An 18574-nucleotide genomic window follows, 5' to 3' on the forward strand; every position below is an offset into this window, starting at 1 on the left:
TCTACGTGGGTGTGTTTTAATAAGGCATATGGGGGGGGGGGTTGAAGGAGAGTGCTATTCATACTCGTAACAGGTTGTTTTTAATGCAGGCATTCTGTGATTCATACACGTTAACAGGAATCCTTAAGACTTACTTCTATACTCCATAAAATAACATGTTTTTCTGAGTTGAATGTTTTTAATCTGTCGAAGACTACAGTGTAGTCCCGATCATACTCGGGCAGGTGTCTATGGGAAATGTGTGTTGCAGCAAAATCAGCTCAGCCTTAATGAGTTAATGATCAGGATAATGTTTTATTCAGAGCATGTTTTGGAGAGAGAATCAAATAATGAAGCATCCTCATAAAGTAATAAGTTTGGCATGTATCTGGTCTCTTTATTCCTTTTCTCTGTTTTCATGTTGTTATTCTATTGGGGGTGTAGTAGTTGTAAGGGAGTTGAGGAAAAGGAGAGATGTCAGATATCTTCTTGGTATTTCTATTTTGTTGCTGTTCTGCATTCAGATACAGCAGCAGATAGTAGCTACAATGTATTGATTTTATCATGGTGGTTCATAGCAAGTCAGGTACATTAAGGTATCTGTGATTAACATATTTGCAATCAAATCATAACCATTCTATACCATCAAATCTGTTCATATGTTTTCCTTCCTCTTCTGTCTACTCTTCATGTTCGTCACTATCATCTTTATCATCATCAGTATTATCACCATCATCATCATCATCATCATCACCATCATCACATTATGCATAGTAATTAGTCTAGTCACTTTTATCACCATCAGCTTAGCCTGAGTGCAGCAGTTATCTGTCCAGACATGTACAATGTAGTATATGTTTTCATGAAATATCTTACTTCTGTGCCATGAAGATGAACAAATGACTCATTGTCATCAGTTTCCCTGCCTCGTTTGCTCTTCCTCACACAGGGTGTGGTTGGTAGTCTAACAAGTGGAAAGTCAGCTCTTGTACATCGGTATCTCACAGGATCCTACATGCAGGAAGAGTCTCCTGAAGGTGAGTTGGATGTCTTTTGGGGGGTCTTGTTAAATCTTCAAGCCCATTCCCCACTTTCAAACTCTCCTTTTCATAGTATTAAAGGGGAGACTTCCCCTAATGTGTGGATTCATTCAGTGACATTGAAAAGAAACTCGGGCAATTCATTTGAAATGTCCTTACCCTGATTAGCTCATTTTCTAAGAATTTACTGACATAATAGCAAAGTTTGTTTACTTAAAATTAACAAGCTCACCAAGAACAAGGAGAGGATATAGATATTAGTTTCATCATGTATATATTTATCTTTCTACTTTGAAAGAGGTGATTGGAACAAGAGTTTCAGTCCTCGTGAAATGGTCATCTCGAGTAGATATGGGGTAAAGGTCTGGTATGGTCATCTTGAGTAGATGACCATACCAGAGCAAACAACAAGGAGAGGATATAGATATTAGTTTCATCATGTATATATTTATCTTTCTACTTTGAAAGAGGTGATTGGAACAAGAGTTTCAGTCCTCGTGAAATGGTCATCTCGAGTAGATATGGGGTAAAGGTCTGGTATGGTCATCTTGAGTAGATGACCATACCAGAGCAAACTTTTTCCTGCTCTTGGTGGTTGAAGTGTATAATAGTCGGAGGGTGTGTCTCTTCACTTGAAGCTGGGGTCTGTGTGTCAATAAACTTTGATGGCAAGTTTCCTCTTCATAGACTTCCAGTTCAAGCATCCCTTCAAGTCATTCTCTTACATTCTATTACGGAAATGTCCCCCCCCCCCCCCCCCCGCCCGTTTCTATGAGTGTGTGAACTATAAATATTCGCAGGTTTACTATCCAAGTGTGACCACTTCTGTATAATGCAATAACTTTATATTGACTTGAAGTACAATATCTTAAATAAAAATGTGTATTGATGTGTACCTGTCCATCCAAAAATTTTGAGATACGAAGTCAAAATGCAACCATGAGTTTATTTTTGGAATTAATATTTTTGGTAGATTTTGTCGTATCTTTCCCCTTCTACAGAGGGGAAAATATGCATTTGCATGCAAAGGGCTGATTAATGTTGTAGTGCTTTCCGTAGACATCAAGTACAAATTCATTACAATTTGAAGTAGTGCTCTCTAATTTGTGTCAATGATAAAGCTAGAGTGTTAATGGTGACCTTTTGTTGATTGGATATTGTTTGCTGGCGGAGTAAGAGTAGAGGTAGATGACAGCAGCAGAGGTTAAAGTGTTTTAATCCGTTGAAGATGAGACCCGAGTATGCTCGGGCAGGTGTCTGTAGGAAATGAGTGTTGTAGCAAAATCAGTCAGTCCTCAACGGGTTAAGTCATGACTGCATCCAAAAAGGAGATGGATTAAAGGGAATTTTAAATTGCATTTCTCTACATGTCATCAGAAATTATGAATTATTTTTCTGAAAAGTCATATAAATGAAAGAGAAACCTTTTGGTAAAATCTCAAAATTTGATAGAGCAGTACATTCTTTTTACTGGAAAAGAGGGAATTTAAATGTTTTTGAGGAGGTCATAGTGAGTTGTCAATGTGTATGAAATGAGAGATTAACACAAGTATGTAATTTACACACTGCAATATCAGATATTTGATGATTTGGATAAGTGAACAATTATGCTCATTATGAAAGAAGGATGAATCTTGTATTTGAGAAAACAAAGAAAGGTGTATTTTGAGATCATTTTAGTGGTTGCCTCTCTGGTCTCTGAAACTCTGCCAAATTTGCTTGAAAATGTTATTTAATACTGAAGAGCATTAGCAAATATTCTGAATACTGTAAAAGTGGATATTTTCGCATAATTTATTTTTTGCGCTCATCTGGGTAAGGTGAGTTTCGCATATATTTAATTCCGCAGAATCAAGACATCAACTCTTGGAATATATGGCAAGCAAAAATATTCACGGGCTTTTTTTCTTCGCTGGATGCTGTTTGTGCGAAATGCGCAAAAATTAATTTCAACACCATAAAAACTTTCTGCTTTTTCAGTATTTTCCTCATGACAGATGTTGGATATTTGATGTGTGACAAGATCATTTTCACGCATTCATATCTCTGACCCACTAGGAGGGAGATTTAAGAAAGAAATTGCCGTGGACGACAGGAGCTACCTGCTTCTCATCCGGGATGAGGGTGGCCCGCCTGAACTCCAGTTCTGTTCCTGGGTAGATGCTGTCATCCTGGTCTTCAGTGTGGAGGATGAGATGAGCTTCAACATGCTCTACAACTTCTACGCCAAGATTGCTCACTACCGCAACACGGCCGACCTTCCCATGATCCTCGTTGGCACACAAGGTGAGTTGTTAGAGATGATGCCATGTGGGCTTAGAAGGGAGCAGAGCAAAGGATGCATGGCTAGAATGGTGGCAGTCACTGGTTTTACATTTGAATACGACTGCCTTCATATGACTTTTCTCATTTGACTTGAAAACACACGACATTAAGGGGAAGGTTGCAAAGCGGCTTTATCAGATTGATCAGAAAACTTGCTAGTCAGAGTATGTTCAAGTTTATAACTTCACGAGAAACTTTGCAAGGTGTTTTATAGTATAATGCACACAGTAGAAAAATTGTGAAGTTATTCACTCTTCCTTTAGTGTGTGTTGAACTTGAGTAAACTGTCTATGCACAATTCTTCCCGAAAATTTACACATTCTTTATCAGAACTAACTTTGCAAGTCTTCGGAGTAGTGAGCACACACACGCATTGTGAAACTTTGTGAGTTTTCATGCTGGGACTTTTTGTAATGAGAATGGCCCTAAAATTTCTCATAGGAATGGGAAAACGAGCTCTGCTTGACAACCTGTGTGTTTTGCTCTGATGTCAACACTATTCTTACATCCTCTCTCGGATTCTGACTCAGTCCTTTTCATTCAGCCCCCGAATAAATGCATGATATTGATGATTAAATGAGATATACTCAAAACATTTTTTTTTTTTTTTTTTTTTGGGGGGGGGTATGATGAGGGATTTATAATCTGGTTTATGTCAAAAATATGATAGATACATTGTGATGCACTCTTGTACTTTGTATGAAGTTTTTATTAGCAGTGTATCATACTTGTTTCTTTAACCATACATGATAATGATGCACATAACTGATTGTGTATTGGAATTCGGTCGCACATAAGATCTCATCCAGTGTTTTTTTGTTGTTGTTTTTTATTAATTTTATTGTCATAGCCTCCATTATGTTTGGTTCAATAGGCAATTTGAAAGGTTACCATCATAACAAAAGAAACAAACAAAACTTGCTTGCTGACGTGTGGAGATCAAGAAAGTCACATGTACCCAAAGTCTCTTAAATGTCCCCATCTTGCTGTGTTTTTGTGTTTATTGAGCCTCTTTCATATGTATCCGGTAAGGCTATTCTTAGAGTATTGATTCACGTTTTTCCAAGCATCGGCCGTATGTCATGGCTCATTAACAATACATGCATGAGTCTGATGAGTCAGCTAAGGGTATCCTTGGGGTTAAAAAAAAAAAATGTGGAGCTCTGACATTTGTGTTAGCCGTTAAAAATTTGTATGTCCCTTTTTACAACCCTAAAAAATAGATTCCTTTCATTAGCTGGTACATATGAATTATGGAGTTAGGTAATTCAAGTCTTTCCTCATGATAATAAAACTTGAAACTTTAAGTTATGATGGAGGCAGAAACAATACTGTAGATTTCCACTGAATTCTTTGGACCCCGAAAAAAATCCAACCATTATTCTTTGGTATATAAGGGGAGTTTATTCACGACTGACATGAGGTTAGTTTTTCTTCTTCTTTTTTTGATAAAAAACTCTGATGTGTATTACCATAACATTTTATACACAACTTCAGGAGACATTATTCTTCAACCACTCAAAATTTTGTGATGTTTGCAAGATACACATGTGACCTTAAACCATGTTGTTAGCTGTTTCAAAGGTTCGTAGAATATATCAGAACTGTTTTGTTGCTGTTTTCAGTTTCTAGAAAGCAGGAAAAGAGATCTCGAAGTAACGTTTGCGAGGTTCGAGGGTGCTCGTTTGAATTAATTGGTCGTTAATTACAAGGAGAAAAGGAAGGAAGTCGTTAAAGATGGTGCTTGATCCTTTTGACCCGATGACAACACAGAAACAGCCAAGTTATTCTTCAAATGACATATGACTGGTCCATCTTTGTCTTTGTATGACGACTTACAAATTAAGGTGGGAAGTTATCTATTTTGCCATCCCTCTACACTGATACATAGAATTCCACCAGAGGTTAGTTTTGATGCTAGAATGACATAATGTCTCATTTCAGTGCAAATGTTTGTTTGTCTGACACCAGTGAGAAGTAATATTCTATGGAAAAACGAAACATTCTGTGAATGCTGAAGGTATTCTCAAGCTCTCATTACCTTCTAAAACTTTGACAAAGTGCTTGAAAACCAACATGCCTGTTGAGAGAAATGTGTTTGTATCTAAAATATGGGGGGGGGGGTACAAAGGCAAGAAGGAAACACATCCTGTTTTCTACTAAGACCCCTCCCCACTTTTGAGCAACAGCTTGTCTGAGGTAATTAAAAGGGGCATCCCTTTTCCTTGTGGATGATCTTCAAGTCATGATTTGTTCATACCATGGTGCTACAATGTACTCCATGCTCTTACAAACCATAACTCAATCACTCTTAGGGACAGGGAAGATAAGTTGGGGGGGGGGGGTGGTCATTTTCAGTGAAACCTCCACTCTCGCCACGTCAAAAATCATAACACTATCACTTTACTTGAGTATATTAGAGGAAATGTTGATGGGAGCAGGAGGACTTTTGGAAGGGCAGTAGTATACAAATAATACATCAGTGAAAGCATTAGTAAGAATAACTAGTCCCTTTGGAATAGTCATTCATGCCCTCTGAGGCAATACAACACATGTAGCACATGTAGCTTAGGGCCTTTGGACTATTTCAAAGATACCAACTGTGGGTATAATGCCCAAACAAACTGATGTGTATTGTTTGTCTAATAGAATGATGAAGCAGATCCTTGTCGTTTGATAGATCACCCTCATTGCGAGTGAATCGAATGATGAAATCTGACTTGATCACCATCATGACGCAAAAGTGCTAATGACTGGTCGTAAGCCAAATTACGCGTTGGGCAAAATAGATGCCTGGTCACATGTATGCTCTCAACTGATCATTTGATCAGTGTCTGTTTCATTATTTCATAAAAGATTTCATAAAAGATCTCTTACTTGCCCAAAGGGCTGTATACCTTTAATTGGGAAGTGGGCAACTGGGTCAGTATCATGGGAGTAGTTATCAACAGGTCATAGGTCATAACTCCAGCAGTGATTCTCCTCAGGGAAGAAAAAAAAAATCTTATGATCTGTATTTTTGGAAAGTGATTGATTTTTTGCTATCAACAACTCTATTGAACATCGTATGAATGTATCACTTTTGTTGTGGTCGAGTGTCAGTTTGTGTGTTTTTTTTGTTTGTTTTTTGTTGTTGTTGTTGTTTTGTTTTTGGTTTGTTTTTTTTTTTTTTTGGGGGGGGGCAACATTCCATAACATGCTTTTACAGGCACCATAGTCTTGTTGCTTCAGGCATACCAAGTTCATTTTGATATATACTATTCCACCCTTTCCTTTGATTGACTGTAGGAAGTACCGGTATAGAGAAGAGATCATTAGGCAATTAGCAAGTGAGCAGGAAATTTGTCATTGTGTACAGAGATAATGGGGTAACCTGAATCTTTTTTATTGGTTCCTGAGGTAGAACCAGGCTGTGGGTAGACAAGGGTTGTCTTCACACATACCGAGAGTGCATAATTTGAATTTAGATTCTAGTGATGCATCACTAGAATCATAATTCTCAGTGTCGCCAATACCTAGGTGCTATGTGCAGAGCAGCATTTGAGATGCATTATGGGATAGCTCAGGAGACAAACTTGCCCCGGTTTTGGCTGCACATGCACTCAGATCACGCTCTGTCTTTACAGAGACTCCAACTCTCCAGTTTTCGACGGGAGATCTCCCGCCGAAAACGCATATTTGCAAAATCTCCTGTTCTCCCGCTTGAGATTTAATTTCTCCCGCCCTGGCTCTTTGTCTCCCGTTGGAAAGGATTTCTTACTTATTTCTATCGTATGTTGAAAAAATAAGACTTAGATAGCACCAGAGAGCATCTAGAACCCTGGGAATTTCGCGCTTCGCACACATCAAGTTGGAGTCTCCCGTTTGCTAAGGGTTTCAGGCGGGAGAATCTCCAGATCAGGTGCTTGGGGTTGAGGTCTCTGTCTTTATCCAGGGGTATTTTTTGGGTGAAGATTTCTTCGCTTTCCATCATGTGACCAGCACAATGAAGCCTTGCAGTAGTGAACCATTACTCTAGTGACCGCAGATCAATAAAATTTATAACTTTCAATTCTTTTAAGCTGAATTATAGCCAAGAAAAAAAAGGGGGTAACAACAGAAAAGTAGACAAATAACCCCATTGAATCAATATGGGAACTGCGACTCGCGCAAGACAACCAGAAGCGAACAATGGCACCGAGGAATCCCATGGTGCATCTGTGACAGGGCTCTTCAGCGTGCGAAGAACTTTTCTGCACATTGGCGATACCGATAATTCAAATGACACATTTTGGCTGTGTGTATGCAAATTGGAATCACGGAGGGTCATTTCAATCATAATTCAGATCGTAGTACATTTATGATGATCCAGAGGTGTTTTCGGTAGACATTCTCCGGAATCATAGAACGAATCAGTCGTGTTTGCAGATTGACATCCTATAGTGTTTTGTGGGGTGGAGCTTACAGTAACCTCTTAAAGGACAAGTCCACCTTCATATAAATAAGGATTAAGAGAATGCAGCAATATTAGTAAAACACATCAGTGAAAATTTGAGGAAAATTGGACAATCCGTTCAAAAGTTATGAAATCTTTAAGTATCTGCGCAGTCAATGCTGGATAAGAAGACTACTACAGTGTATGATGTCACTTGCGTACAACGATATAAGGAAAATAAAAAGAGAATTTCACAAAACTTTATTTTTTGAATAAAGTTCAAATTTCTTCGACTTGTTACTGACGTATGTTAAGGGTAATATTATTCCCCATACCTTCTGAAAGAGAGAAGTCGAGTGTTCTTTTGTTGTGTGAGAAAAATGGAAATATGTTGAATTTTCTTTATTCTTTCTTTATGTGGTTGTACACATGTGACATCACAAGCTGTAGTAGTCTTCTCATCCAGCCGTGACTGAGCAGAAACTTCAAAAATTCATAACTTTTGAACGGATTGTCCGATTTTGCTCAAACTCTCACTGATGTGTTCTACTAATATTTTTGTATTCACTCAACCCACATGTCTATGAAGGTGAACTTGTCCTTTGACCACTTTGGCAAAAAAAACTGCACTATTTAGCACTCAAGAGTGATTGAGTGGAACTCTGAAAGCAACCACACCTCTTCTAGCTCTGAAATTTAACCCATTGAAGACTAGTCCCAAGAATACTCTGGCAGGTGTCTATGGAAAGTGCTTGTTACAGCAAAATTAGCCCATCCCCAATGGGTTAAAACAGCGGAATCCGCAAAGCCTTCCTTTGGTAGTGTGTACAAATGATAATTCTAACTTTATAGTAATCGTAATTCAGCAATGCAATTATGTTTCTCTACCTGTGTGAAAACAGTCAAGGATTTTTCTCCTCAACAGATAGTGAAATAGAAGATTGTGCGGCCTGTCTGAAAATATTAGGCCGAGGTCCCCATCTGTGCCATATGCATAGCTTAGCCCACTTCTTTGCTTGTTTGTCGCTGCCCGGGGGTACAGTAGAGACTCAGTAATCAAGACATTGGTTCTGACCTGTCTCATAAAACCAGGATCGAGGCAGCTTGGGGGGGACGGGGGAGTACACTTATAAATTACGTCACATCGTTGAAGGTGGCGGTACTAATAAAATTTGATTGTAGCTATATGATTTCAGTGAGCAGCCTTGGTATCTTGTCACCCTCTATCACATTATTTTATATATTAAAGCCTGCATTATGAATTTATGATCCAATGTAATTATTATGTAATATTGTGTTTTGCAAGGGAACAGCTAGCTTTTAGGCTATGTGGAATCTCGCTCCTCAGCACTTCATAAGCAGGTTGGAGTGAGTATTGAAGGAGAGCCTAGATATTGAAATTAAGACCAAAGTGATCTTCTGATATGATGATGGGGTTTGCATTGTGGCACTTCACGTTGTATTACGAAGGCTTGAAATATGATGCATCAAGCCAGAAGAAATGAAGAGTGGTTGTTGGTTGTTTTTTTTTCCAAGTTTTTGTCCATGCACCATTTTTTTTTGGGGGGGGGGGGGGTGGGGGATGGAAGGGAAAAGTTGGTGCTGATCATGAAAAGCAAAACTGTATTTTCTATATTTCAACACTTATAGTGGTTTCTTAGAATTGTCATATCAGTTGTATCTGGAAAAAAAAATCCCTTGCCGGCATTGTACAGCCATCAAAATATAACTATTTACCTGTTGAGGACGAGTCCCGAGCATATTTGAGTAAGCATCTATGGGAAATGTGTGTCGTAGCAAAATCAAACTGTCCTCAATGGGTTAAGTAGACAAAAGCTCCTCACACAGGACAGTCCTCTGTCAGTTTGACATTATGTTGCATCGGTCTGCGCTACATTGTGACGTCAGGAGCAATGTGTGATTACTGGCAAGACGCACAAGTCTATGCTTGTCCGTAAACTCTCCCCAGCATGCTCATTAATGTCACCTGGCACTAAATTTACTGAGTAAAGGACTCACAACCCTTAATAACAACTATTTCTCATGAGATTGTAACTTTTGCCAAGTGTATTTTGTGTGTTCTTGTATGTGGGTTGTCACGTCTAAAAGAAGAAAATCCTTCAGGATATTTTGTTTGTTATGCCTATCCTCACACGTAAGTACAGAGTAATATATTATTGTATATCCCCGTAGCTGGCTTTCATTGATTTGGACAGTCCGCTCCCTTTGGGAGGTAGTGTCCGGAGCTACAGTACATCAATAAATCCTTTATTTGATTTAGCATTTCCGCAAATGTCAGAGGTAGTGCACATTTATCCAGACTCCAAGCTTCTGGCAAGGTTTGCCGACTTTGACTTTGTCTGTGCAATTTGTGGTGAGAGGAAGAGGAGAAGGAGATGGAGAAGGAAGAAGAAGAAGAAGAGGAGGAGGAGCTGAAGGAGAAAAGGGAAGGAAATGTAAGAATCTGCTCTGTCCACCTGTGTTATCAACTTTCTTAGTTGCACATCTTGTATAAAACGTGCTCCAACATCCATGCAGGGCATTACGATATTCACACCATTTTTTGGACTTTCCAGAATAGACTTTTGGGCAAGTGCCCCACACTTCTTGACAGACAAGTGCCCATTCAATTTGCTTGCCTGACAGTAAAGTTTTATAGTTGCCCCAAGCGAGCAGGAAAGTGGGTTTGTAGCACCCTGCCCTACATGGTACGCATGGCAGTATATCACGAAAAGCTGGTGCTGCGTAACAAAAATTGACTTCTTAGGTGTATGCCATTTATCAGCAGGATTATGTTATAGTAAGGAATGTACATCATTTTGAACTATATGACCAAGTAAACAGCTTTGGGTGCAAACTGCAAAGACAAAGTGATAGTGAACAGATATATATGCCCTGAAGGATAACAAACATTTGCAAGAAATATCCATAGTATATGTGAGAATGATCGCAAAGTTTTATGTAGTAACATCAGCTGTTTGTAGATGTTCATGTAGTCGTGGGGTATTCCACTCAAGAATTTTTCCTTCCACCACTCCCCCCCCCCCCCCCTCCCTTTGTGAGATTGTTTTAGGTTGATTTATGGTATACATTCCAGTGAATGGCAGCTGAGACATAGAACATGCCATTGGGTAATCCAAACAGTGTCTGCCATGGGACTTTTATTTTAGGAGTCTACTGTAGTGGTTTGCGATATGAAGCCATCCAAAAATTCATGGGAACAAATTCAGCCTTCCATGTGCGTTCCTAGTATACATGCCTCATTTATGAACTGGTATGACATTATTGCATTATGCACTCTAAACCGCATTACCATATAATCCAATCAACAATAAACTGTGTCATGGCTTTTAATGCTGTTCCAAATTCACTTAGCACATTCAGCTCGCATTGTAGTTTACAATTGTGCAGCATGGCAAAGAGGCTGAATAGTCCTGTAGGGCTGTGTGTACTAGGTAATCTCAATGGAATATTAAGTTTGTGTCACAAAATTATTCATTTAATTACAGTCAACATACAAAGGGTTTAGTTTTTCAACTCCACTACTTTATCATACACGTACAATTTATGGCCCTGGTTTGGCAGTAAAAAGAGAAGATTCCCTTCTTTCATTTTCTTTCTCTTTTTTTATCCCATTTCAATATGTATTAAGTAGTTTTGGAAAGACGGGGGGGGGGGGGGTGGGGGGGAATAAGAGACGTATGAATTACTCATCCCACCTTAATTCCTTCATGGAAAGTTCTTTAAGTGATATACAGTCAAACCTGTCTATAGCGGCCACCCAAGGGAAACAACATAAGTGGCCGCTATAGACAGGTGGCCGTTATGGACAGGTTGGTGGCCATTTTGAATTTCAACACTTGCATTTTATAATAGCTGAAAGTGTTATTCTTTAAAAAAAAAAAACAACCAGCAAATAAGTTTGTATGTGCAGCTATTATGGGGATTTTTGTTGAGCAATTCACTTCATTTTATATATTTTTTTCTTTGCCTGCTTCTGTTCTTTTGATTTTAAAGGTCCTGTTTACCTGTGGGAACAGTGATGTAAAAAATTCAAAAAATTCAAGATATGACATTTAATGCATATGTGTAGGTCTGTTGTACCACAAAACATCCTATCATATAAAATTTTCGCGATAAAGCCTAAAATACAAGGAGATATCTGTATTTTTCTCAATAAACCGTAACTGTAGACGGTTTAGTCTGGAAGCATTTTTATTATGCCTCCGCCACGAAGTGGTGCCGGAGGCATTATGTTTTCGGGTAGTCCGTCCGTCCGTCCGTCCGTCCGTCCGTCCGTCCTTCCGTCCGTCCGTCCGTCCGTCCGTCCGTCCGTCTTTCCGTCCGTCCGTCCTTCCGTCCGTAATGAATTTTGTGGACAGCGTAACTAAAAAACCTTTTGAGGTATCCTAATGAAACTTGGCATGTATGTGTATTAGGGGGTGAAGTTGTGCCTATCAACTTTTGGGTGCACATGCTCAAGGTCAAAGGTCAAAAGGTCAAGGTCAAATACGTAAAATTTCACTATTTCCACCATAACTATGCAATGCATGAAGACATTTTCTTGAGAATTAGTGTATACATGTATTACCCAATTAAGATTCTCTGGTGAAAGTTTGGGGTCATAAGGTCAAAGGTCAAAAGGTCAAGTAAAAATATTAAAACTTCACTTTTTTCTCCGTATCTTGGAAATTGTTCAAGGTATCTTCATGGAACATAGTATATATATATGTACTGACTGGCAGTGATTATCTAGAGAATTTAGGGTTCATGGGTCAAAGGTCAGGGGTCAAAGGTCAAGGGCAACACTTCGAAATTTTACTATTTCCTTCATATTTATGCAATGCCAGCAGGATTATCATTTTTTTTTTTACACTTGATGTATGCATGTATAACCTAATAGAGATTCTCTGGAAACTTTCTTTTTTTCTTCTTTTTTTTTGTTTGCCTCAAAGGTCAAAAGGTCAAAGATCAAGGGAAAGTGCTGAACTAACTTTTTCCTCCATATCTCAGAAGTGGCTCAAGTTATCTTGAAACTTACTACATATTTATGCATGTTGTGCCTGACAGTGATTATCCTATGAATTTTAGGGTCAAAGGCCAGATGAAAATGGTAACAATGAACTTTTCAATACAGAAATTGCACTTTTTCTCCATACCTTGAAAATTACTCAATGCATTATAAACTTATGAATGGGTCAAAATCAAGTTAAAGTCCTTAAATCCCCAAATACATGCTCTCCTATTCATCCAATTAAACCTACAAATGTAGGTCAAGGAAGGTGAATATTCAACATATTTGTGACAAACTTTTCATTTTGATATTTTGCCAATTTTGTGAAAATGTGATCACACATTGTCTACATGTACTATAGACCTATTAGGAGAATCATGCATTATGGCAGAGGCATACCAGTCGCCTTAGCGACATTTCTAGTTATAACTATTGTTCACATTTTGTATATTTAACAATACTTAACATCGATTTTAGCGATTCAAATTTTTACAGTGGTTGTTTCTATCCCTAACTCACATTTTAGAACTATTTTAAAGCACTAATGCTGGGTTTTTGTTTCATCTGCAAATGGTAAATTATGCCTTTAAAGGACAAGTTCACCTTCATAAACATAAGGATTGAGAGAATGTAGCAATATTAGTAGAACACATCATTGAAAGTTTGAGGAAAATCAGACAATCCATTCAAAAGTTATGAATTTTTGAAGTTTTTGTGCAGTACCCGCTGGATGAGAAGACTACTGCAGTGTATGAATAACTTAGATGTCACATGCGTACAACAATATAAGGAAAATATAAAGAGAATTTCACAAAATTCCATTTTTTGAAAAAAGTACACATTCCCCCTGACTCGTTACCAATAAATGTTATGGGTAATATTATTCCTCCTGCCTTTAGAAAGAGGCAAGTCAATTGCTCTTTTATTATGCGAAAAAAAGTGAAAATATGTTGAATTTTCTTTTATATTTTCTTTATACTGTTGTACACATATGACTCACAAGCTGTAGTAGTCTCCTCATCCAGCGGTTCCAACACAAAAATTTAAAAAATTCATAACTTTTGCATCGATTGTCCAATTTTCCTCAAACTTTCACTGATGTGTTCTACTAATATTGTTGCATTTTCTCAATCCTTATGTTTATGAAGGTGAACTTGTCCTTTAAGAACAACATTTCGGGCCTGAGGAATTGCTCTGTTTCGTACAGGTTTACATGAACGGGGTTCACGAGTGCTGAGTTCGATGGTGATTGATAATGTGTGAAGCTTACGTAAATAACAAACAATACCCAGACAAGTACCATATGTGACCCTGCACCTCAAAACAAACAAAAAGTCGCCAGTCATGAATTTTTAGTTAAGACCATATTCTGAAAGAGCAAACTTTAAGCTTTAAAATGATGTATAACTCAAATCAAATGGACTCTCTTAACCTATCTAAATATTGGAAAGAAAGCACAAACTCAGGAAAAGTGTGAACTGAGAAAAGAGGCTCTGAAGTACAGTGTCTATTCAAGCGCTTAAAGGACAAGTTCACCTTCATAGACATGTGGGTTGAGTGAATGCAGCAATTTTAGTAGAATACATCAATGAGAGTTTGAGGAAAATCGGACAATCCGTTCAAAAGTTATGAATTTTTGAAGTTTCTGCTCAGTCACGGCTGGATGAGAAGACTACTATAGCTTGTGATGTCATATGAGTACAGCTACATAAAGAAAGTATAAAGAAAATTCAAGATATTCTCACTTTTCTCACATAATAAAAGAACACTCGACTTCTCTCTTTCAGAAGTCAGGGGAAATAATATTACCCCTAACATAAGTCAGTAACATGTCGAAGAAATGTGCACTTTATTCAAAAAGTCAAGTTTTGTGAAATTCTCTTTTTATTTTCTTTATATGGTTGTACGCATGTGACATCATACACTGTAGTAGTCTTCTCCTCCAGCAGTGATTGCACAGATACTTAAAAAAATCATAACTTTTGAACGGATTGTCGGATTTTCCCCAAACTTTCACTGATGTGTTCTACTAATATTGTTGCCTTCACTCAATCCACATGTATATGAAGGTGAACTTGTCCTTTAATCTTTACCAAACCATGCTGGCTGTGCGATGAATGGGACAAAAAACAGGAAGTAAACCACCAGAGTAACAACAATGAAGGGATTATCAGATTAAACTGAAATTAAGCATGCCTCATTAACACATTCTGTCCATAATTAATGCCAACTTTCAAAGCAGTAGCACTATCCTTTCAAAAGTTATTAGAGTTGAAAGTGAAGAGTGTGGACAAGGTTTTTCAGAAATGAAAAAGGCATTCTAAAGACACACCTAATCACACTATTCTACCAAAAATGTTCAAGATAAACTGCTAAAAAACACACTTTCCTGCCCGTTTTATGATACCAAATTTTAGCATAATGTAAAAGAAGACCTGCTCTTTCAGAAAATAAGAAAAAGTCAAGTTTGGCTAGGTTGACCAATTTCACTTATTTTCAGTCCTCACGCAAAATCAGTTTGTGCGACTTTATGTTCGTTTTGAGGTGCACGGTCACATATTGTCCTTATTCAAAGGAACTAAGACACTAATTAGTCGGCATTTTCAGTGGCCGCTATAGGCAGGTGGCCGCTATATAGAGGTGGCAGCTAAGACAGGTTTGACTGTACTTTTTCGTATACACCTTCTGTAACCTTTTCACACTTGTCTAATCATTTCAGCATCTCAATAAGGCTTATGAGTTGTTGTTTTTTGGGGGAGGAGGTTTGTATCGCATTATAGAAAATTATCAGAGAACCATCTGTTGTCATGAATATGACCAGTAACTGCCAGATGGCACTATTTTGGGGCGACATTGTCCATCTTTGTATGTTATTCTGCCAAGTCATGAGGATTTCTCACTCATAGTGGAGATAACCACACTGGCATAGTGATGCTCTGTTTGCCCATAGTCATAATAGATTGAGAGGGTAGAATCTCTTGTCCCCCTTTTACTGCGTGAAGTGCATCGAGGTGAATGGAGACGGCCATGGAAACTGTGAGGCGTTATCATTCGATCACCTGATCGTGACTCTTTTCGAGGGAGCAGTGACGGGGACTGCTAGAGATATTTTTAGAGAGACCAGGCTGATCTATAGCTGTCTCCTAGTCTCTGATACCTCATTTATACACAAAGTTTGGCCCAGGAGTGCTCCTGAAGCTCTTCAACTATAGGACCTACCGTTACGAGTCTTTTCATAGAGAGAATCACTGCACAACGAAACCGCACATGAAGTGACTGAGAGAGGTGTAACTGTCGTGGTGACCTTTGAGGGCATGGAAACTTGCTGACGTTTTGTTAAATTTTGCACCAAAAAAAGTCTCCATGAACAGTTTAACAGTTGATATGAATATGCAAATGAATAAGCTGATGATGGCATTACCTCACAACTTTCCGTTCATTGTGTACAAGAATTGACAAATTCAAATTTTCTGCTATGAAAGTGTAAAACATATATGTAATGTTCATTCTTGGCTTAATAACTTGAAAATAACGATCAGTCTGATATATTAGAATTTGAGACTGTAGCATAATGTGTTCAAACAAAAAGAAATAGAAATTTCAAGATTTTGTGTACTATTGCTGAACTATATGGCAAATTGTGAGGTGATGACATCATCAACTCACTTGTACATTCATCTTAACTGTTCAAGAAATGTGTCTTGCAAAATTAGCAAAACTTCTAAATTTCATGACTTCCTTCATTTCCATCAAATTTTTATTTAAATTTTCACTGTTGGGGTTGTAAATTTTTATGCTTTCTTATCAGATTAACTTTTAACTGGTCCAGAATTCCCCGCCCAGACCATTTTTCAATGTTACTCAACTTTGTGCCATCTGTCATTTTGGTTTTGACAACTGCCTTTTTAAGTAAGTTTTCTGTGCTGTGTACAAATCTAGGGCTTATGAAAGCAAATCTTGCTATACAATCTGTACCTCAGACTGCACTGCTCAGCTGGCGCTGCATCGGTAATGAATTACTCTTTTGTGTGAAAGAAAAGCAGAATTCCCCAGGAACAAAAAAAAAAAAGGAGGGGGAGAGAGGTTCTGATGGCATTTACTGAAGATGTTTGAAAGGATGAAAAAGAAAAAAAGAACTTTGAGATTTCGTTCAGAGATGACCCTGTCACTAAAGGTCAGGTCATGTGACAGAAAGTTGATCACATGGGAAGTATGACAGCCTGATCCAGGCTTTCCTTAGTTTGGATATTTTTGGAGTTTGGGTAGTTTCCTTATACAGAGGGGAGAGGGATCACTGGGTGCTGTCATCTCTGTATGTAATGTGATGTTCTGGTACAAGGGCTTTTCTGTTCCCTAGGGTTTACTCAAGGGGGTCGTCTTTGGGTACATGGGTCACATTGACGGTGAAATCCTGTGGTATTTCTAATAGTGAGGTATTTCGTGCGTTATTTCCAGAGAAATCGTGGTGTGAATGCAAATACACCACAAAATACATTGGGATGTATTGTAGTGTTTAGGGTGGTAATTCAAACTTTGAACGAAATGTGCATGCGAGATTTGAGTGTAAATTTTGTTATGACATACTACCAATCATACAGCCGTGTATTTTTCACATTACCTGACACACTTCCTGTCTTCTGCCCTTAGGAGATATATCGTCGCTGGGGCGACAAGACCTCGTATCTACAAAATGTCAAATGTTCAGGAGAGCCAAAAAACATGGTTGCCAAAGCACTATAGCGAATGGGATAGCCTTTCCTTTGACATGCCGTGGTGGCTTCATTTTTGGAGTGAGTAAGACACTTGGGATTTGGCCAGAACATCACTTAACCCATTATTTCACCATTAATCCAAAAAAGTCATTTTCACCAAAATTTCAGATACAATACAAGGTCTTGTCACCCCAGCGACGATATATATATGTACATGCGCAGTGCTTACCATAAATACCATGGTAGTATTTATACTTTGTAATTCTTGCAGGAGTACATTGTCAGAAAGACCCGCTGATGCATGCATGGATTCCCCAATTTGTCGACAGCACATAATGCACAAAAGCACGGCTTCTGATGCCCTGTTTTTCCCCTGAAAATATCAGCGTGATCTTCAGAATGGTACCAAATGAATAACAGCAGTATCTAGTACTTAGGTATTTTGCCAATGAGAATGGTATCAGCAAAATACCATGGTAATTCAAATGTATGTGCACCCAAGGAGGTACTAGGCTCGCCTAGTACCTCCTTGGTGCACCCCTGGATTTTGTTCTCTTGGGGGAGGGGGGAGGTGTCTTCCATGTATTGTTGATTCCTTGGATTAAGCACACACAGTACCCTGGAGACAAACTGCTGTCTTGCTGTGTTTCTAGTCAGCCTTGACCTTATTTGGGAAACAGGCCTCGTTTAAAGTAGCCTCCCCCACCTCCCCCCTCCCCCCTCCCCCCTCCCCCTTCAGCCCTGTGGTGGGGAAACCTAATTTCACTTTCATGGTCAAGGTTTGTGCTTCTTTCTTCACGCTTCAGTGCTTCATGCTTCGAGACTGGATTTAATGTCTCTAATGCTTGACTCTGTGACTTTCTGTTAGGGAAATTCTTCTGGGTGAGTGTAATGCACTTTGCTGTTTTCTGTTAGTGTTAAGATAATATGCTGCTTCATTAGATGCACCACAACTATGAAGTTTCAGGGGTTTTCATAATTTTTGGTAATCATGTCAAACATTCTGTATAGAAGATTTTTTAAAGTGATATGAGTGATTGAACATTGATGATGGATATTGTCATATTTATTTTTGATAATGTTACTGTTA

General features: G+C 38.4%; 1 protein-coding gene across 1 annotated transcript in view; it reads left to right on the forward strand.

Annotated features, from left to right (window-relative positions):
* The window catches only part of LOC139725988 (arf-GAP with GTPase, ANK repeat and PH domain-containing protein 1-like), a 222340-nt gene that overhangs the window by 159105 nt on the left and 44661 nt on the right, over positions 1-18574 (forward strand). Inside the window, exons 3-4 of the mRNA XM_071637071.1 lie at positions 929-1016; positions 3078-3305. Of these exons, the coding sequence (XP_071493172.1) occupies positions 929-1016; positions 3078-3305 (316 nt within the window). The remainder of the gene's footprint in view (positions 1-928; positions 1017-3077; positions 3306-18574) is intronic.

Source organism: Diadema antillarum, unplaced genomic scaffold (genome assembly GCF_040938485.1).
Source record: "Diadema antillarum isolate AM-2024a unplaced genomic scaffold, OU_Dant_1.0 seq00000069_RagTag, whole genome shotgun sequence".
Taxonomy (NCBI): domain Eukaryota; kingdom Metazoa; phylum Echinodermata; class Echinoidea; order Diadematoida; family Diadematidae; genus Diadema; species Diadema antillarum.